Source organism: Selaginella moellendorffii, unplaced genomic scaffold (assembly GCF_000143415.4).
Source record: "Selaginella moellendorffii unplaced genomic scaffold, v1.0 SELMOscaffold_1, whole genome shotgun sequence".
Lineage (NCBI taxonomy): Eukaryota > Viridiplantae > Streptophyta > Lycopodiopsida > Selaginellales > Selaginellaceae > Selaginella > Selaginella moellendorffii.
In genome coordinates this window covers 4,913,264-4,928,728 of record NW_003314262.1, presented here as the reverse complement: position 1 = coordinate 4,928,728, position 15,465 = coordinate 4,913,264, and the positions used below count along the sequence as shown (strand labels likewise).

Sequence of the window (15,465 nt, the reverse complement as noted above, 5' to 3'; positions counted from 1 at the left end):
CATCAAAGGAAAAGATCACGTAAATTTCTCTGTCCCAAAGCTAGGATACAATTCTAGAACGCGGGTCCATGCCCAGTCAACGCGCGAGAGCATCTGCCCACGTGGCGGGCCCTGCGCCGTCGATTAGGTGTGTTTGACGCGGCATAGAACCGGTCTGGGTTTCGAATCCCGTGAAACGCTGTTCCTCAGGAAAGAGAGAGGAAGAGAATGTCCACTAGTTTTAGTAGAAAGTCTAGGCTACTTACAGAGTAGAAAGGCTCGAGCAGTCTGGATTGACCGATCAAAGTCGTGATGAGATGAGAAAGACATGGGGAATTCGTGCATAGGATCGGGGAGCCTAGCGGGCAGGAGCTGGCTATTCTTCCAGGGCGGCTGGATCGCGCAGGAGAGGGACAAGATCGCGCAGGGCAGCTGGGAGGAGCCGGGAGGATCCAAGCAATCGACCCAACAAGCGCCGCCCACAAGCGTGATCATCGCGGAGGAGGAGCTCCAGGGCGGCGGCGCCGCTGCCAGGGCCAGGAAAGCGGTGGTGGTGGTGATGGGCGATTCCCGACCCACGGCGGCGGCGGCGGTGGTGTCGCCCCGCCATGGCGGCCTCACATCCTCTGTTCTTGGGCGGCGCACCGAGAATGTCAAGGATCTCTACGTGCTCGGCCGGAAGCTCGGGCAGGGCCAATTCGGCACGACCTACGTGTGCACCGAGAAATCCAGCGGCAAGCACTACGCTTGCAAGTCCATCCCCAAGCGCAAGCTCATCTCGCTCGAGGATGTGGAGGACGTCCGGCGCGAGATCCACATAATGCATCACCTCTCGGGCCACCCCAATGTGGTGGAGATCAAGGGCGCGTACGAGGATTCCAGCTGCGTCCACCTCGTCATGGATCTCTGCGCGGGCGGCGAGCTCTTCGATCGGATCATCCAGCGCGGGCACTACAGCGAGAGCAAGGCGGCGCAGCTGACGCGCACGATTGTGGGCGTGGTGGTGGCGTGCCACTCGCTGGGAGTGATGCACAGGGATTTGAAGCCTGAGAATTTCCTGCTCGCCAATGCCGATGAGGATTCGCCGCTCAGGGCCACGGATTTTGGGCTCTCGGTGTTCTTCCAGCCGGGTAAGCGACCGATCATATCTCTTGTTCTTCCGGGGATTTTGGGTCTTTGCGCTTGCTTGTTCTTATTCTCATCTCATCAAGGAGAAGAGGCCATCTCTTTGTTTGCTTGCTCTTCTTCGATAGAGATCATCGTTTTTTTTTGTTCTCCTGGCTGGTTTTTTTTTTTTTTTTGGTTCCTTCTCGCTGCGTTTTTTATTTGCTGGAATAGTTATCCATGGACGCGCTTGCTTTTTGTGGGCGCTGTTCCTCCTCGTGGAATTTTTTTTTCTTGTTGTTACTGTTTGTCTCGACTTCGCGTCATGGATCGATGTGTGGTGTTTTTTTCTAAATCTTGGTGCCATGGACGTGAACTTTTCTTTCTTTCTTTCTTTCTTCTGGCTTGCATGATCGTGTCAACTTGGATTGGTGAGCTTGAGTTTGACAATTGGAGTTCCATTCTTTTCCGTTAGCGACCATATAAATTTCTCCTTTTTTTTTTCCACTGGAGAGCATTTGTGCATTAGTGTGATCGCGTCAAAGCAGCAGTGGAGGTCTGTTTGCATGAACAAGTCGCATCGTTCGTCACCATCGCGAAAACAATTCTGTTTGCACAGCAATGCCTGAGATCGTGGATTCTTTGATTGGTTTTTCGTTTGTTCCTAAGTTCTCTGTTGTTGTCTGGATTGAAACAGGCGAGGTTTTCAAAGATGTCGTGGGGAGCCCATACTACGTTGCTCCAGAGGTTCTTCGCAAGCAGTATGGACCCGAGGCCGATGTGTGGAGCGCGGGAGTGATTCTATACATTCTTCTAAGTGGAGTTCCTCCATTCTGGGCGGGTAAAACACGTTTTTTTTCTCTCTCGATATACTAGTGAACTAGGAGCTCTTGTTTGATGCATGCAAAGTTCTCACTTTGATTTTTCTTCTTTAGAAACGGAGCAAGGTATATTTGAGCAAGTTCTCCAAGGCGACATCGACTTTGAGTCGGATCCATGGCCAAAGATCTCGGAGAGCGCCAAGGACTTGATCCGCAAGATGCTAACTCGCAATCCACGCAAACGACTCAAAGCGCAAGAAGTTCTAAGTTGGTTTCTCTAGAACATTTTAAGCTCGATCTTACATTCTCTCTTTTTTTTTTGTAGCTCATCCGTGGATCATGGAAGGAGGTGTCGCACCAGATGCACCGATTGATTCCGCTGTTCTGTCTCGGTTGAAACACTTTTCCGCGATGAACAAGATCAAAAAGATCGCTTTGAGGGTAACTCTCAAGTTCTCTGTCCCTTTCGAGTTTGATCTTAAAAGTTCTCTTGGATTGATTTTCCAGGTGATAGCCGAGAGATGCACCGAGGACGAGATCGCTGGCTTGAAAGAGATGTTCAAAATGATGGACGCTGATAACAGCGGAGCGATCACTTTCGACGAGCTCAAAGCCGGCTTGCAGAGAGTGGGATCCAACTTGAAAGAGTCGGAGATCCACGCTCTCATGGACGCTGTAAGTTTCAAGAATGACTTTCGAAGAGTTGAAGTTCTACTTTCACTACCAGGCTGATCTTGACAAGAACGGTACCATCGACTACACGGAATTCATCACCGCAACGCTGCACCTCAACAAGATCGAGCGCGAGGAGAACTTGTTCGCTGCCTTCTCATACTTCGATCGAGACAGCAGCGGATATATCACCATTGACGAGCTCCAAAGCGCTTGCAAGGAGCACTACATGGGCGACGATTTGCTCGAGGATATGCTGCGGGAAATCGATCAAGACAACGTAAGCTAGCACAGTTCTCATCACGATCATTTCATTTCTTATTTTGTTTCCTCCAGGATGGAAGGATCGACTATAACGAATTCGTGACGATGATGAGGAATGGGAATGGCGGCGTTGGAAGAGGGCAAATGAGGAACAGCTTGAGCTTGAGGGACGTGATCATGGTTGGCTAGAAATCTCAAAGAAAAAGAGAAATTTTTTTCTTCTATCCTGTACATTCAAGCTTTGATCTTTCGATTATACAAATTCCACGTTTGCCACGTTTGCCACTTTTACTTTTTGTTTGTATAAGGAGCTGTTCTTGTTTGACTTAATCCCAAAGAGATGAGGGTTTTACCTGTGGAGTCTAGACGACGATCATCCTCCATCGCGGGAGGAGCAGCGATGGCGCCTCCTCCTCCGGCGCAAGCGCGAGGTATGAATCGCAGCGACTCGGAATGGGCATTCCAGGAGTTTCTTCGCGAGCACGACGATGCGATCCAGGAAGAGGGGGATGGAGCTAGATCTGCGAGCATTCCAGGTGCGCCACAGCAGGCCAGCGCTGCTGGAGGGGCTGGGATTGGGAGCAGGCTAGCGCCGGTGACAGAGGAGAGCGGTGTGGAAGAGGTGGAGGATCGGCAGCTAGATCCCTTGTTCTCGAGATTATCCAGCAGCGAGAGCAAATTCGGCCAGCTCGATCCAGAGGCGTATCAGGATTATCTCAAGAAGAGGCTGGAGCTCGCGTGTGCCGCCGTCGCTCTCACACGGGTATGCCTATAGCTTTCTTGGGGGAATTGTAGTTCCTTCTTCGTGGTGTGTGATCTTCGTTGCTAGAGATCCTTTCATCTTCGTGGTGTATGATCTTCATTGCTAGAGATCCTGGTGTGTGATCTTCATTGCTAGAGATCATTTCATCTTCGTTGTCAGTGAGCTTTTCCTCGTTAGCCATCTTTCTTTCTAGATTTTCTTCGTTGTTTGCTTTCATGGTTTGTTTAGCTTTTCTGTGTGTTATTCATTGGCAGAACCTTGGATTTGTTTCAGAGCTTTGGTTTTTTCTTTACGTGACTTCTTTCGCCTGTGTTGTCCTTATCCATGAGCTTTGCTTGCCAGAGAGTATGCTGGAGATAGTCCGAAGTTAATCTTTGTTTGGGATGTATAGGCCAGCAACCGGAAAGGATCGAATGATTCGAGCAGCAAGAACGCCACGGTCGCCGGTGGGATTCCAGCTCTACCTCCGAAGCCCGAGTACAAAGACAAGCCATCAGCTACCAGTGGTTCTTCCCGCGAGCACTCCGATGACGAGGAAGGGGACGCAGACCACAGCACTGTGGAGCAATCGACAGAGCCCAGCGACATGAAACGCATGAGACGGTATGGAAGCTTTTTTTTATCTCTTGCTCTTCATGCCTGTTGTTCATTGTTCTTGTTTGCGTGTTGTTTGTGCCTTTGTGTGTGCCTTGTGTGTGACTAGATTTGTCTAATGCTTCCTCAACTATTTCGATCGTAGTTCATTCGTTGTTCGTTTGTAGTATTTTTCACACTTTTGGTTGTTGCGTAGGATGCTATCCAACAGGGAGTCCGCGAGAAGGTCGAGGCGACGGAAGCAAGCTCACATGAGCGATCTCGAGATGCAAGTTGCTCAGCTGAGAGTGGAGAACTCGACGCTGCTCAAGCAACTCAACGACATCAACAAGAAGTTTGGCGATGCTGCCGTGGACAACCGGGTGCTCAAGTCCGACGTTGAAGCTCTGCGAGCAAAGGTTTACAAATTCCCATTTTTACTTCCTTGGTTCTTCGTTACTCACAGCTTTGAGGTGATCCAGGTGAAGATGGCCGAGAACGTCGTCTCCAGAGCTGGCTCTAATGGATCGATGAACTTCTGCAACCGACCGCATCAGCAGAAGTCTCCGGCTTTCCAAATCATCGACGAGGAAGATCACGCTCACCACCAAGATCATCAAAGCCCGCAGCAGGAAAACTCCGGAAGTGGAGGTGGTGGCAGCAAAATGAATCGCACGCCTTCCATGCAACGGGTCGCGAGCTTGGAGCACCTCCAAAAGCGCATTCGCGGCCCACCTTGTAACAACACAAATACCAACAGCGAGCGCGATTGAAAGAAACAAAGACAAGTACCAAAGAAGAAGAACAACGAAACTTACCTGTAAATATACCGTGACAACGCTTGTGACAATCTCAATCTTCTTCTATGAATGGTATACAAACTTTCTAAAAACTAAAGAGGCTCTTTCCGTGTTCTTGCTTCTTCCTTCCGCCATAGCCAGAGCTTGGTTTGTTTTTGATCGAATCAAGAACATCACGTGCCTGGGATTTGTAACTCTAGCCACCACCTAAAAAAGCGCTCTTGTTCTCATCAAATCATAGAAAAGAAGAGTATATATTCTTTGCTTGCTTCCCTGTCAAAGCCATTATAGTGGTCTGGTCGCTGTGAAGAAGCGAGCACCAGGGAAGAACAGTGGAACAGTGTCACAGAGAAAGACGAGAAAGAGAGAGAGAGATCATCAAATCCATTCTTTTTCTTTGATTTTCCAGTGTGGTCTTCCTCGATTAGCTAGACAATGTAGGGTTTAAATCACCACATCGCCTCGATCTCGAGGAGTGGAGCGCAAAGGAGAGAGAGAGGAGGGAGAGAAGCATCCAGTGTGTAAACTCGTGCGCTTGCTCTGGCTATGGCGAAAATGCGGGGAATATCCCCGCTTCTCTCTCCCCAGTGATGGCAATGGTAAGTGCGTGTGGGCAGCTCTGAGCGAGAGGGCGATGGCGGCCTAGGCCAGGCAGGGAGACAAACGAAGAAGGAGCGAGCGAGCGATCATCTCGCGCCACGGGTATGTGTGTTCTTCCCCCTCTTAATGGGTCGGCTGGAGTGATTGGGACTGTGGGTCGATCGATCGAGCCACTGGTCGTGGAATCGGGCTTGTTGGGTCTGTCCAGCGTCGGGATCGAGCATCTGGGTCGCGGAGAGGATCTCATGGGTTGTGCGTCTTTTATGCAGTAGCTCGCGGCGGCGGTATGGCAATGCGGCTAGCGGTGCTAGCGCTCCTGGCGATGGCGGTGGCGGCGCAGGAGGATGTGGAGTGCCTGCGCGAGATCAAGAGCTCGGTCACCACAGCGGGCGAGTATCTCCAGTCGTGGGATTTCAACACCAGCGCTGCCAACATTTGCAACTTCCTGGGCGTCCAGTGCCTCCATCCCTCGGAGATCAAGGTCTATAGTCTCTCCCTCCCCGGCGCTGGACTCCATGGATCCTTCCCGCGAGGTCTCAGGAAGTGTAGCAGCCTCACTGGCCTGGATCTCTCGAGCAACTTCTTCACGGGGCCAATCCCTGCCGATCTCTGCCAGATGCTGCCTTACCTCGTCAAGCTCGATCTCTCGCAGAACAACATCTCCGGGATCATCCCCCAGGATCTCTCGCAGTGCCTCTACCTCAATCAGCTGCGCCTCCAGAGGAATCGGCTCGAGGGCGGGATCCCGGGCCAGATTGGGCTCCTCCCTCGCCTCCGGGATTTCAATGTCGCGGACAATCGCCTCTCGGGGCCGATTCCATACACATTCCACGCATTCACGGAGCTCTCCTTCGCGGGCAACGAGGCGCTGTGCGGCGCGCCGCTGGGCGCCAATTGCAAGGGCGGTGCCGCCGGCGCCGCGGCGGCGCACCGCGCGGCACGGGCCCGGACCGCCGTGGTGGCCGGCGTCGCCGCCGGCGGCACGCTCGCGCTGCTGGCGGCGTGCTTCCTCTGCTGCTGGGTGGCACTGGGTGGGCAGCGGCGGCGGCGCAAGAGTGGCGCGGAGCTGGAGGAGGAGCTCCTGGATAACGCGTGGCTCCGGCGGATCAAGTCGCCCAGCGCTGTGCTCGTCTCCATGTTTGAGCAGCCCATCGTCAAGATCCGGCTCTCGGACATCGCCGCCGCTACCGCCGGATTCTCCCGCGACGCCGTCATCGCCATGTCCCGGACTGGAGTGTTCTACAAGGCGACGCTGCGTGACGGCTCCGTCCTGGCGGTGAAGAAGCTCCGCCGCGCCGCCATGCACAGCGCGGGCGAGAAGCACTTTCGATCGGAGATGGAGGCCCTGGCCAAGGTCCGCCACCGCAACCTTGTGCCCCTCCTCGGCTACTGCATCGCGGGCAACGAGCGCCTCTTAGTCTACAAACACATGCCGTGCGGTAACCTCTACAACCGGCTGCATACCGCCGCGGCATCCACTCCGGGCGACAGCTCCTCCGGCTCCACCTCGGGGCGGCTCGACTGGGCCGCGCGGCTTAAGGTGGCGGTGGGTACCGCCCGCGGGCTTGCCTGGCTTCACCACAGCTGTAACCCGCGACTCGTCCACAAAGGTATCACCTCGGCCAGCATTCTACTGGACGAGGACCTGGAGCCGCGAATCACGGACTTCGGCCTGGCCAGGCTAATAGTTACCGGGCGCGGTAGGCCCGGTGGCGCCGGCGGTAAGAGTAACAGTGACGAGGATGGTTTTTACGTGCCGCCCGAGGACTACTCCACGACGTATTCACTGTCGCGGGCGACTAGCATGAGCGCCGCGTCCACGACCGCGACACCAAAGGGGGACGTCTACGCGTTTGGGGTCGTGTTGCTGGAGCTCGTGACTGGGCGGCGGCCCAACGATGGTAACGCTGGCGTCGGCGGTGGCGGCGGTGGCGGCGGTGGTGGTGGTGGCGGTGACAGTGGTGATGGTGGAGGTGACAGTGAGGGTGGAGTTGCCGCGCGGTCTTCTTCCTCCAGGAGGAGCCTGGTGGATTGGATTGGCGAGCTCTTCAAGAGCGGCCATGTCTCCGAGGCGGTGGATCCGTCGCTGGTGGCGGAGGCGTCGGTGCTGCTGGCGGCGGGGAATGGCGATAGCAGCAACGGAAGCTCCGGGCGGCGGAGGGAGGTGATGCAAGTGCTCAAGATCGCGTGCTCGTGTGTTCTATCCTTCCCAAAGGAAAGGCCCTCCATGTACGAGGTCTATCATATGCTCCGGGCAGTCGGGGAGGATTACTATCCGGTGGAGAACTTGAATCCACTGCACAATCACGCGAGGAATCACCAATTCCAGCAGCAGCAGCGGCCGAGAAGGAGTGGGAGGAAGTTCTTTGGGAATCGGTGTGGTGATCAGGAGGAGCATGACTTGGAGAGTGGCGGCGCGCAAGCGGCGCCGGCACCTCCTCCGCTAGTGTTAGCGGCGCCAGATGTTGCGGAAGCTGCTGCGATTGCCACTGCTGCCAGCGCCGATGACGATCCCGGAGCTGCGAAGGCTTCTTCCTCGGAGCAAACTGGAGTCCAAATGCAAAGATTGAACGCTTGAAATTCTTCGCGCGCCTGTTTGATTTAAATTATAGCGGATATTCCACTAGGGCTTTTGGCTTCTTGTTAGGGTTCTATAGCTATGCCGGAGCAAATATTGCAGGAGCCGCTGCCCGCGGGAGTGAATGATCGGACATGGGGCGTGCTTTCGGCTCTCTCGGACGCTGCGAAGAAACGAGCTCAGGTATTTGTCTCTCGCCGGGGGATTCCTAAGCTAGGATTGCCTGATTTCGTGATTTTCAGGGGCAACATATGTTCTTGACACTTCCAGAGCACACCCTGGGGCGCATGGTCGCGGACTCTCTGTTTCTATTCGATTCGCCGAGCATAAGTGGCCGGCATTGCCGAATTTTCCGCAAGAATATCACTACTGATGATGGGATCAGCGGGGCGGCGTACATTAAAGATTCCAGGTACTTGTTTCTATGCTGCTTCGAGAGCTCCACGTCTGGGGGGTGCTGTGTTTCCAGCTCAAATGGGACTTATGTGAATGGCCAGAGGTTGAGGAAAGATTCTCCCGAGCTTCGTCTCCAGCACGGAGATGTCATATCGCTGGCAGCTCTTCCGGAACTTGGTATTGTTTCTTCCTACATGGATTTTCCAACTTCGTTAAGTAGCTCTTGCAGAGAATGGGTTTGCGTACGTCTTTCGGGATACTAGTTCTGGTTTGAAAAGAAAACCAGGTAGGTACATGCTCTAAGTATCTGCGAGTTCTTTTGCTTGTCTATGTTGACAATTTTCTCTCCTGATTATAGAAGTAGAGCTGTCCAAGAACGAGGATGGCAAAAGAATGAAAATGTCCGGATCAGGTATTGGAGATGGACCTGTAAATCTAGCAGATGTAAGGCGTTTAGAGCGAAGCAATCAGGTGATCGTTAATCAATCTGGTGACAAAGCTATATAAGTATTTGTCTGATGTGTAACCATGCACAGGAGCTTCGACAGAAACTGGAGCTCGAGTGTAATAAAAGTGATAGCCTCAACGCGGACTTGAGAGCAGCCAAGTCCTCCACAGAATCAGTAAGTACTTTATAAAAAATCGTATGTGAGGATTTACATCTTACGCAGATCGTTAGGGAAGCCGTCGATCAATGTAAATCTGTGTATACGCAAAAGCTGGCGGACCTGCAAGCAGAGCTGTCAACAAAGGTTTCAAGCATGGAAGAATTTTCTGCGAAATGCGTTCAACAAGAAAGCGTGATAGAGGACTTGAACAATAGGTTGAAGGGCGCTGCACAGTCACGAATGGAGGCTGAAGAAGCCTTAAAGAAGTAAGCATTTGAGTTTATTTAGATTTTTAACATGATATTGGCTCCGTTAGCAGCTTCAAAGCGAACAGGGAAGAGCTCGAGAAACAGTTAGAAGATGAAAGAAGTCAGCGGAGGAAAGAAAGACAAGAAATTGAAGCACAGCATAAATCAGCTGTAGATAGGATTCGGACTGAAGCAGAGCAAGACTCGAATCGACAAGCTGAAGCTTTCTCTCGACAACGAGGGCAGCTGGAAGACAAAATGGCCGCACTTCAAGTAAGAAAAAATCATCATGATGCTGTTTCTTAATTGTTTTTATGATTTGTCTCAGGACTCTGTGACCGAGTACCGAGTACAAATCGAAAGCCAGCGAAAGCAACTGGTAAGTGCAGTAGCCTTGAACTTGAACTTGGACATAATAACAGGGCATGCAGGAAGAAGAAAGGGAGACTCGTATGAATTTTGAAAAGAAGGGTCAAGAACTACAAATCCAATTGAACACTGAGCAACATGCATCTGCGGCCCTGAGACAGGTTGGAGGCTTTTTTTGACAAGCTTGACCATGGAACTAACGTATTGTGTTCAGGAGCTGGAAAAAACGATACGGGACCTTGAAATGTCTCTAAACAATCTGGAGGAATGCAAGGTTGGAAAATTTTCTTTGACATTTGATTCACTGTCTTTCTTTCTTTCTAGCATGAAAAGGACGCAGCGCATATTAAAATTGCCTCTCTTCAGCTGGAGAAAGAGGAAGTGTTGAACAAGCTCAAACTTGAAAGCCAACGATTTGAAGGTGCCAGAGACCGTATTTTACTGAGGTAAGAGCACACATATCCTTAAGAACTTTGCTCAAAAGCTGCCTTTCCAGAGAGACACAGTTGCGGGCTTTCCAGTCAACTGCGGAAGAGATTTCGGCGTTACAGCAGAAGCAACAGTTCCAACTTCAAGCCATGATGCAAACACTCAAGGACGATGATGCGGAGTATGCTAATGCCGCTCCTGCTGGCTACTGTTATAACAATGGTGAAGAGCACAGTGAGTCCAAGACAGTCGACGAGGAAATGAAGGATGGCGAAACGATGAGGGACGAAGGCTCAAATGGCACACACGTAAATGCTACTCAAGAGAAGACCTTACTTGCAACGCTCGATCTAAACGAGATGGCAGAGGAAACCAGTGGCTACAGAGTGGAGCACAACAATCAGACACAAGCTCGAGAAGACATACCCACGCAGCTGAACGTGACACAGTGGGATGCTACACAGTTGATTCCTCTCGATATGGATCAGGCACGACAACACGCGACTGTCAGGGATGATGCTCCAATTATGGAAACTCAAATCACTGCAGCAGAAGTACCGGGGACTCCGTTGGAAAGAGATCCTGAAACTGCCGGAAACGAACCAGGGACTCCTCTGCTCGAAAGAAACGAAACCGAGAATGCTGGACAGGTACCAGGAACTCCTTTACTTGCAAGGGGACTTCGAGGAACTGACTCGCAGACACAACTTCGAAGGAGTAGTCTATGCACAGCGGACCTTGTCACGTCCGAAGTTCTGGGCAGTGACGGAAACTACTCTCAGGATGAAGTAGAGAGGAGGGTTTTGGCGAGCCAAGTTGGAAATAGTGATAGCCTGCAAGTTAGAGGCGCTGCAAGGGATGACGCAGCAGTCGTGAGGATTGATACACTGGGCAGTCAGAGTTCTGCAATGGTTGTAAAGGACGAGATTCCGAGTCCGATCAACGAGATAGCGCCGGATTCACAAGAAGAAGCAGGAGACACAGAGGAAGAAGCAGGAGGGGAGGGGAACTCTAGTGACACTGATGAGAACTAGTTGTCTGTCTATGCTGTTCTTTGCTCCCCAATCCAGACTTGTGGAGGCAGCTCCAAAATTGTCCGCTGGCAACGGGAGGACGTTTCAGTTTCTCTCGCCGGCTATACTTTGTAAGGCACACAGGTACACTCAAAGTTTACTCAAACTTTCGCTCTAATGTGCGCTCCTCAGGAACAGCGTCTACTCCGTCTCGAAGTTTTGTGCGTTTGGATAAGGTAGCGTCAAAATGACGGTGACAAATCAGGTACTTCAGCATAATACAGCTTAAGTCTTACTGTAACAAAGTTTGTTTTCTCCAGAACAATACAACAAGTGTAAAAAATTTTACTCTAGCTTGCTTCACCGAAGAGAAAAGGAGAGACAACAGGGGCAGAATTTTTAGAGTGGTGGCCGCGCTAAAGAAATGCAGCAACACGCTAGATCTTCGAACTGGCAGACAAATCCACGCAGCTGTGATTCAACGTGATGACATCTCCGACGTCTACATAGCAAACACGCTCTTGGATATGTACTTCAAGTGTCGAAGCATGGAGGACGCTCGCCGGGTCTTTGACTGCATGCTCCATCACACAGTGGTGACATGGACTTCCATGGTTCGGGGATACGCAGAAAGTGGCCAGAGCAATCTGGCCTTTCAGATGTACTTGAGCATGCAAGAAGAAGGCTTCGAACCAGACCGTGTCACTCTTCTAGCGGCATTGAAGGCTTGTGGCAACTTGGCACTTGAAGAACAAGGGAAGCTGGTCGAAGGAAACGTTTTGAAAACGAAGAGTCTGGAAAGAGGCAGGGCAGTTCATCGTCAAGCAGTAGAAGGTGGAGTTGAAATGAATCTCCTGGTGGCAAGCAGCCTGGTGGATCTCTACGCCAAGTGTGGGAGTCTGGTCGATGCGAGAGGCGTCTTCGACAGAATGAGGCAGCGGGACGTGGTGTCATGGACGTCCTTGATTATGGGATACGCTGAAAGCGGGGAGAGTCAGCTAGCTTTGAGCCTCTTCTCGAGAATGCAAGAACAAGGCTGTGTCCCGAACGTCGTCACTTACATGGCTGCTCTCAAGGCGTGTGGCAACCTCTCGGCACTAGAAGCTGGACGACGAATCGAAGCTCAAATCCGCATCGCAAGGCTCCAAAGTAATCCACTTCTAGCGACGTCTCTGGTGGACTTTTACGGGAAGTGTGGATGCATGGAGCAAGCTCGTTACATATTCGACTCCATCTCCAGAAAGGACTTGGTGGCTTGGGACGCTTTACTCTCAGGATATAGCCTGCAAGGAGACAGCAAAAAGGTGATAGAACTCTTGGAGAGGATGGCTAAAGATCGAGTGAAACCGGATGGAGTGGTCTTTCTCTCGGTTCTCGGAGTGTGCAGCCACGCCGGCCTAGTTGACAAGGGACTCAAGCTGTTCGAGGAGATGAAGACGAAGTATGGCCTTGCTCCGGACATCAAGCACTACACTTGCTTGGTTGATCTTCTTGGCCGGGCCAACCGAGTCGAGCAAGCAGTGACAGTGGTGGCGAGCATGCCCATGCAAGCGGACCTGAGAATATGGATGGTTCTACTGGGAGCTTGCCACAAGTGGGGGAATGTGGAAGCTGGAAGGCTTGCTTTCGACTCGGTGCTGAAACTGGACGAGAGACACGGTGCCGCCTACGTCTTGATGGCGAACATCTACAGCCGTGCGGGGATGACGGAGGAGAGTGAAGATGTAGAAGCTTTGAGGCGCGATACTGGGACGATGAATGAGCGAAGCTCTTGGACGGACGAAGCTGACAGCTTTGGTGGAGGCCATGCGGCGGATGCTGGAGCTCGAGCGGCTTTACAGGCGAAGCTGGAAGAGATCTTCTCAAACTTCCACTTCGATACATCAGCTTAGCGCTTCGGTATGTGTTCATAATTCTTAGAAAATTCGTGACTAAACCCTTGTCTTCGGTTTAGATCATGGCACTCGAGTCATTGCCAAATGCAGCGAAGGTCCATGCAATGGGCTCTTCCGATGTGGTGATTGCTGGCGCCGGGATCATCGGTCTCTCTATCGCAAATCGCTTTTTGCGCCAAACCAATCTCTCCGTCACTGTTGTGGAGGCAGCCCATAAGATCTGCGCTGGAGCTACTGGAGCTGGTATGCTATTCGTTGCTCTACCTTAGATCTATGCGTTATAGATCGCCTGGTTTTCTTCTTCTCAGGACAAGGGTACATATGGTCTGGACACCTCAATCCGGATTCCAAAACATGGGATTTTTCTCGTCGTAGCATCCAACTCTGGCACGAATTCGTAGCGGAAATACGAGCTTCTGGCGTTGATCCTCTCGAGAAAATTGGGTGGAGAGACACAGGTACCAAGGAAAAAGACAAACGTTTTCTCTTGAAGTTCTTGTTTGATCTTCTTGATGTTTCTGCAGGGAGTTTGTTGTTTACCACTGGGGGTGAGGAGTCTCTAGCTTTGCACAACAGGTTACACAAGGTTGCTGCTGCTGGAGTCCAAGGAGAGTTCTGGAACTCTCATACAGCTCAAACGGCAGAGCCTGCTCTTGTTCTTGGTCCAGAAGGAGCTGCGGCTTTTTTCCCTGCAGATTGCCAAATCGATGCAAGAGCTACAGTGGAGTTCATTCAACAAGTATGGTGCGTTGTTCCCTCTTTATTTTTTTTCCTCTCTTTTACCAAATGCTGAAAGTCTTTTCCTGGCAGGAAAATCGAGCTTTGGGTCCAGGAGGTCGCTACAAAGAAGTTTTTGGAAGTCCGGTGACGGGTTTTCTTTGGTATGACAACTTGATATCTAACTGCTTCTACAAAAGCTTGTTTTTTCGTCGTTTTCCGTAGGTCGCCAGCAGATAAATATATGCAGGGATTACAAACTTTAAATGGTGACTTTCATTCTAAGCGAGCTGTTATAGTTTCAGCCGGTGCTTGGAGCTCGGACTTACTGGAAATTCTATCCAAACGCTTTGATTTGGATTTGACTCCATCAATCCGGCCTCGGAAGGTAAAAGCAATCTTTTTTCCCAGCTTGAGCTGACGCTGGTTCTCTCACTGAATCAAAGGGCCACCTTTTGGTGGTGGATAAAACGGCTGGATTGCATCTAAACTACGGAACCATGGAATTTGCTTACACGAGCACCAAAAACTCCAAGGAAACACTAGACGAATTTGGAGTGGCCACCACGGCTACAGTCGATCCGGCCGGAAATTTCTTGCTCGGTGCGTATGAGTTTGAGCTCTTACATCGAGCCAGTTTTTTCTCTTTCGTCTCAACAGGTAGTAGCAGAGAATTCAAAGGCTTTGACATGACTCCAGACGAAGCAGTCATCCAGCAAATCCTCCACAGAGCTGCCAAGTTTTTCCCTGCACTAGCAAGCGTTCCGCTCTCGTCAATCCATCCCCGAACCGGACTTCGACCTTACAGTGAGCATAAAAATCTTTTCTTGACAGGCTAAAGCTGTGATTCCTTTTCCCAGCTCCTGGAGGAGTTCCTCTCATAGGCCCGATTGTGGAGCTCCCGGGGTTGTTCCTAGCAAGTGGTCACGAAGGGACTGGTCTCTCGCTGGTAAAACTTGAAATCTTCACCACCAGAACCTGTAAAGTTTCTTGTTTTTTATCTCAATCGCAGGCACTTGGCACCGCAGAGATGATCGTGGACACTATCATGGAACGAAGCTCGAGTACAATCTTTCAATGGAGTGTTTAGGCGTTAATAATGACGATTAACAATGGAGACAAGCGTTGTGCATCCCACGAGTGTAACAGCAATGGCTCAAAGAAAGCTCTGTCTATCCATAGATTCTTTTGTGATCTGCTGCTGCCGAATTCCTTGACAGTGATGAAAGTGCATCTCTAAGGTCGTTGCTTACTGTGTGATCTTTGCTAATTTGTAGAGATTGTTTTTTGGGCAGACCTCTTCTCTCTAGTAAAAAATTCGTTAGATATGTTGCATAGGTGTGTTGCGCGTGGCCTGTCGACGCCTCGTGGTCACTGCTCACCATGCCATCTCGTGCAGACATTATGTTCTGGGAAGGTTTAGGTCTCCAGGGTCTCTTGCGGGTCGCTTCGAACAAAGGTTATAGGATCCGGACGGCCAACGACGACTCCGGAGCAAGTGCATAGCAACGTTCGAAAGGTGACAGCCATCATGGTGGGTTACTGTTCTCGGATTACTGTTCTCGGACACAATTTACACGATATGGAGACTGTTGTACCCAGACTTTACCGCCCACTGTGAAGCCAGAGGTAAAGG

The 15,465-nt window shown here is 51.3% G+C and overlaps 5 protein-coding genes across 11 annotated transcripts; all 5 read left to right on the top strand.

The window, feature by feature from the left end:
• The first annotated feature begins 218 nt into the window (after positions 1-218).
• LOC9662514 (calcium-dependent protein kinase 26) lies at positions 219-3,116 on the top strand. Its single transcript, XM_002962149.2, has 7 exons — positions 219-1,109; positions 1,781-1,924; positions 2,019-2,171; positions 2,230-2,345; positions 2,412-2,579; positions 2,632-2,856; positions 2,913-3,116. The coding sequence occupies exons 1-7, from the start codon at positions 308-310 to the stop codon at positions 3,027-3,029; spliced, it is 1,725 nt and encodes a 574-aa protein (XP_002962195.1). The 5' UTR covers positions 219-307; the 3' UTR covers positions 3,030-3,116.
• Positions 3,117-3,165: 49 nt separating this feature from the next.
• LOC9662513 (light-inducible protein CPRF2) lies at positions 3,166-5,541 on the top strand. The gene is made up of 4 exons (XM_002962148.2): positions 3,166-3,603; positions 3,995-4,206; positions 4,394-4,595; positions 4,659-5,541. Exons 1-4 carry the CDS (start codon positions 3,181-3,183, stop codon positions 4,947-4,949), a joined length of 1,128 nt encoding a protein of 375 aa, XP_002962194.2. The 5' UTR covers positions 3,166-3,180; the 3' UTR covers positions 4,950-5,541.
• Positions 5,542-5,563: 22 nt separating this feature from the next.
• Positions 5,564-8,202, top strand: LOC9662512 (probably inactive leucine-rich repeat receptor-like protein kinase At5g48380). Its single transcript, XM_024681201.1, has 2 exons — positions 5,564-5,678; positions 5,846-8,202. The coding sequence occupies exon 2, from the start codon at positions 5,863-5,865 to the stop codon at positions 8,152-8,154; it is 2,292 nt and encodes a 763-aa protein (XP_024536969.1). The 5' UTR covers positions 5,564-5,678; positions 5,846-5,862; the 3' UTR covers positions 8,155-8,202.
• Positions 8,203-8,222: 20 nt separating this feature from the next.
• On the top strand, positions 8,223-11,395 carry LOC112348849 (protein lava lamp-like). Of its 6 annotated transcripts, none has more exons than XM_024682135.1 (13): positions 8,223-8,337; positions 8,397-8,566; positions 8,624-8,727; positions 8,780-8,836; positions 8,909-9,021; positions 9,087-9,173; positions 9,222-9,424; positions 9,475-9,679; positions 9,735-9,785; positions 9,829-9,936; positions 9,990-10,049; positions 10,100-10,221; positions 10,272-11,395. In XM_024682135.1, the coding sequence occupies exons 1-13, from the start codon at positions 8,236-8,238 to the stop codon at positions 11,236-11,238; spliced, it is 2,349 nt and encodes a 782-aa protein (XP_024537903.1). In that variant the 5' UTR covers positions 8,223-8,235; the 3' UTR covers positions 11,239-11,395. The 6 variants fall into 6 exon arrangements, with proteins under 6 accessions (XP_024537903.1, XP_024537891.1, XP_024537910.1 ...); XM_024682123.1 differs by having other exon boundaries at positions 8,771-8,836; positions 8,912-9,021; XM_024682142.1 differs by having other exon boundaries at positions 8,771-8,836; positions 9,099-9,173.
• LOC9662511 (pentatricopeptide repeat-containing protein At2g34400) lies at positions 11,248-15,079 on the top strand. 2 transcript variants are annotated; one of them, XM_002962146.2, is made up of 10 exons: positions 12,852-13,116; positions 13,172-13,355; positions 13,421-13,570; positions 13,637-13,851; positions 13,923-13,993; positions 14,055-14,217; positions 14,276-14,432; positions 14,490-14,636; positions 14,690-14,778; positions 14,842-15,079. In XM_002962146.2, the coding sequence occupies exons 1-10, from the start codon at positions 12,976-12,978 to the stop codon at positions 14,917-14,919; spliced, it is 1,395 nt and encodes a 464-aa protein (XP_002962192.2). In that variant the 5' UTR covers positions 12,852-12,975; the 3' UTR covers positions 14,920-15,079. The 2 variants fall into 2 exon arrangements, with proteins under 2 accessions (XP_024537940.1, XP_002962192.2); XM_024682172.1 differs by lacking the exons at positions 13,421-13,570; positions 13,637-13,851; positions 13,923-13,993; ... (3 more) ...; positions 14,690-14,778; positions 14,842-15,079 and adding exons at positions 11,248-11,361; positions 11,410-11,482 and having other exon boundaries at positions 11,538-13,116; positions 13,172-13,284.
• The last annotated feature ends 386 nt before the right edge of the window (positions 15,080-15,465 follow it).

Excerpts from the sequence above, each read along its gene's own strand:
- LOC9662514 (XM_002962149.2), top strand. The coding sequence starts at position 308 with ATGGGGAATTCGTGCATAGGATCGGGGAGCCTAGCGGGCAGGAGCTGG. Across the intron at positions 2,580-2,631 it reads TCCACGCTCTCATGGACGCT|GCTGATCTTGACAAGAACGG; the intron begins GTAAGTTTCAAG and ends TTTCACTACCAG. Across the intron at positions 2,857-2,912 it reads GGGAAATCGATCAAGACAAC|GATGGAAGGATCGACTATAA; the intron begins GTAAGCTAGCAC and ends TGTTTCCTCCAG.
- LOC9662513 (XM_002962148.2), top strand. The coding sequence starts at position 3,181 with ATGAGGGTTTTACCTGTGGAGTCTAGACGACGATCATCCTCCATCGCG. Across the intron at positions 3,604-3,994 it reads CCGCCGTCGCTCTCACACGG|GCCAGCAACCGGAAAGGATC; the intron begins GTATGCCTATAG and ends TGGGATGTATAG. Across the intron at positions 4,207-4,393 it reads GACATGAAACGCATGAGACG|GATGCTATCCAACAGGGAGT; the intron begins GTATGGAAGCTT and ends GTTGTTGCGTAG.
- LOC9662512 (XM_024681201.1), top strand. The coding sequence starts at position 5,863 with ATGGCAATGCGGCTAGCGGTGCTAGCGCTCCTGGCGATGGCGGTGGCG.
- LOC112348849 (XM_024682109.1), top strand. The coding sequence starts at position 8,236 with ATGCCGGAGCAAATATTGCAGGAGCCGCTGCCCGCGGGAGTGAATGAT. Across the intron at positions 8,837-8,908 it reads TGGTTTGAAAAGAAAACCAG|AAGTAGAGCTGTCCAAGAAC; the intron begins GTAGGTACATGC and ends TCCTGATTATAG. Across the intron at positions 9,022-9,086 it reads GTTTAGAGCGAAGCAATCAG|GAGCTTCGACAGAAACTGGA; the intron begins GTGATCGTTAAT and ends AACCATGCACAG.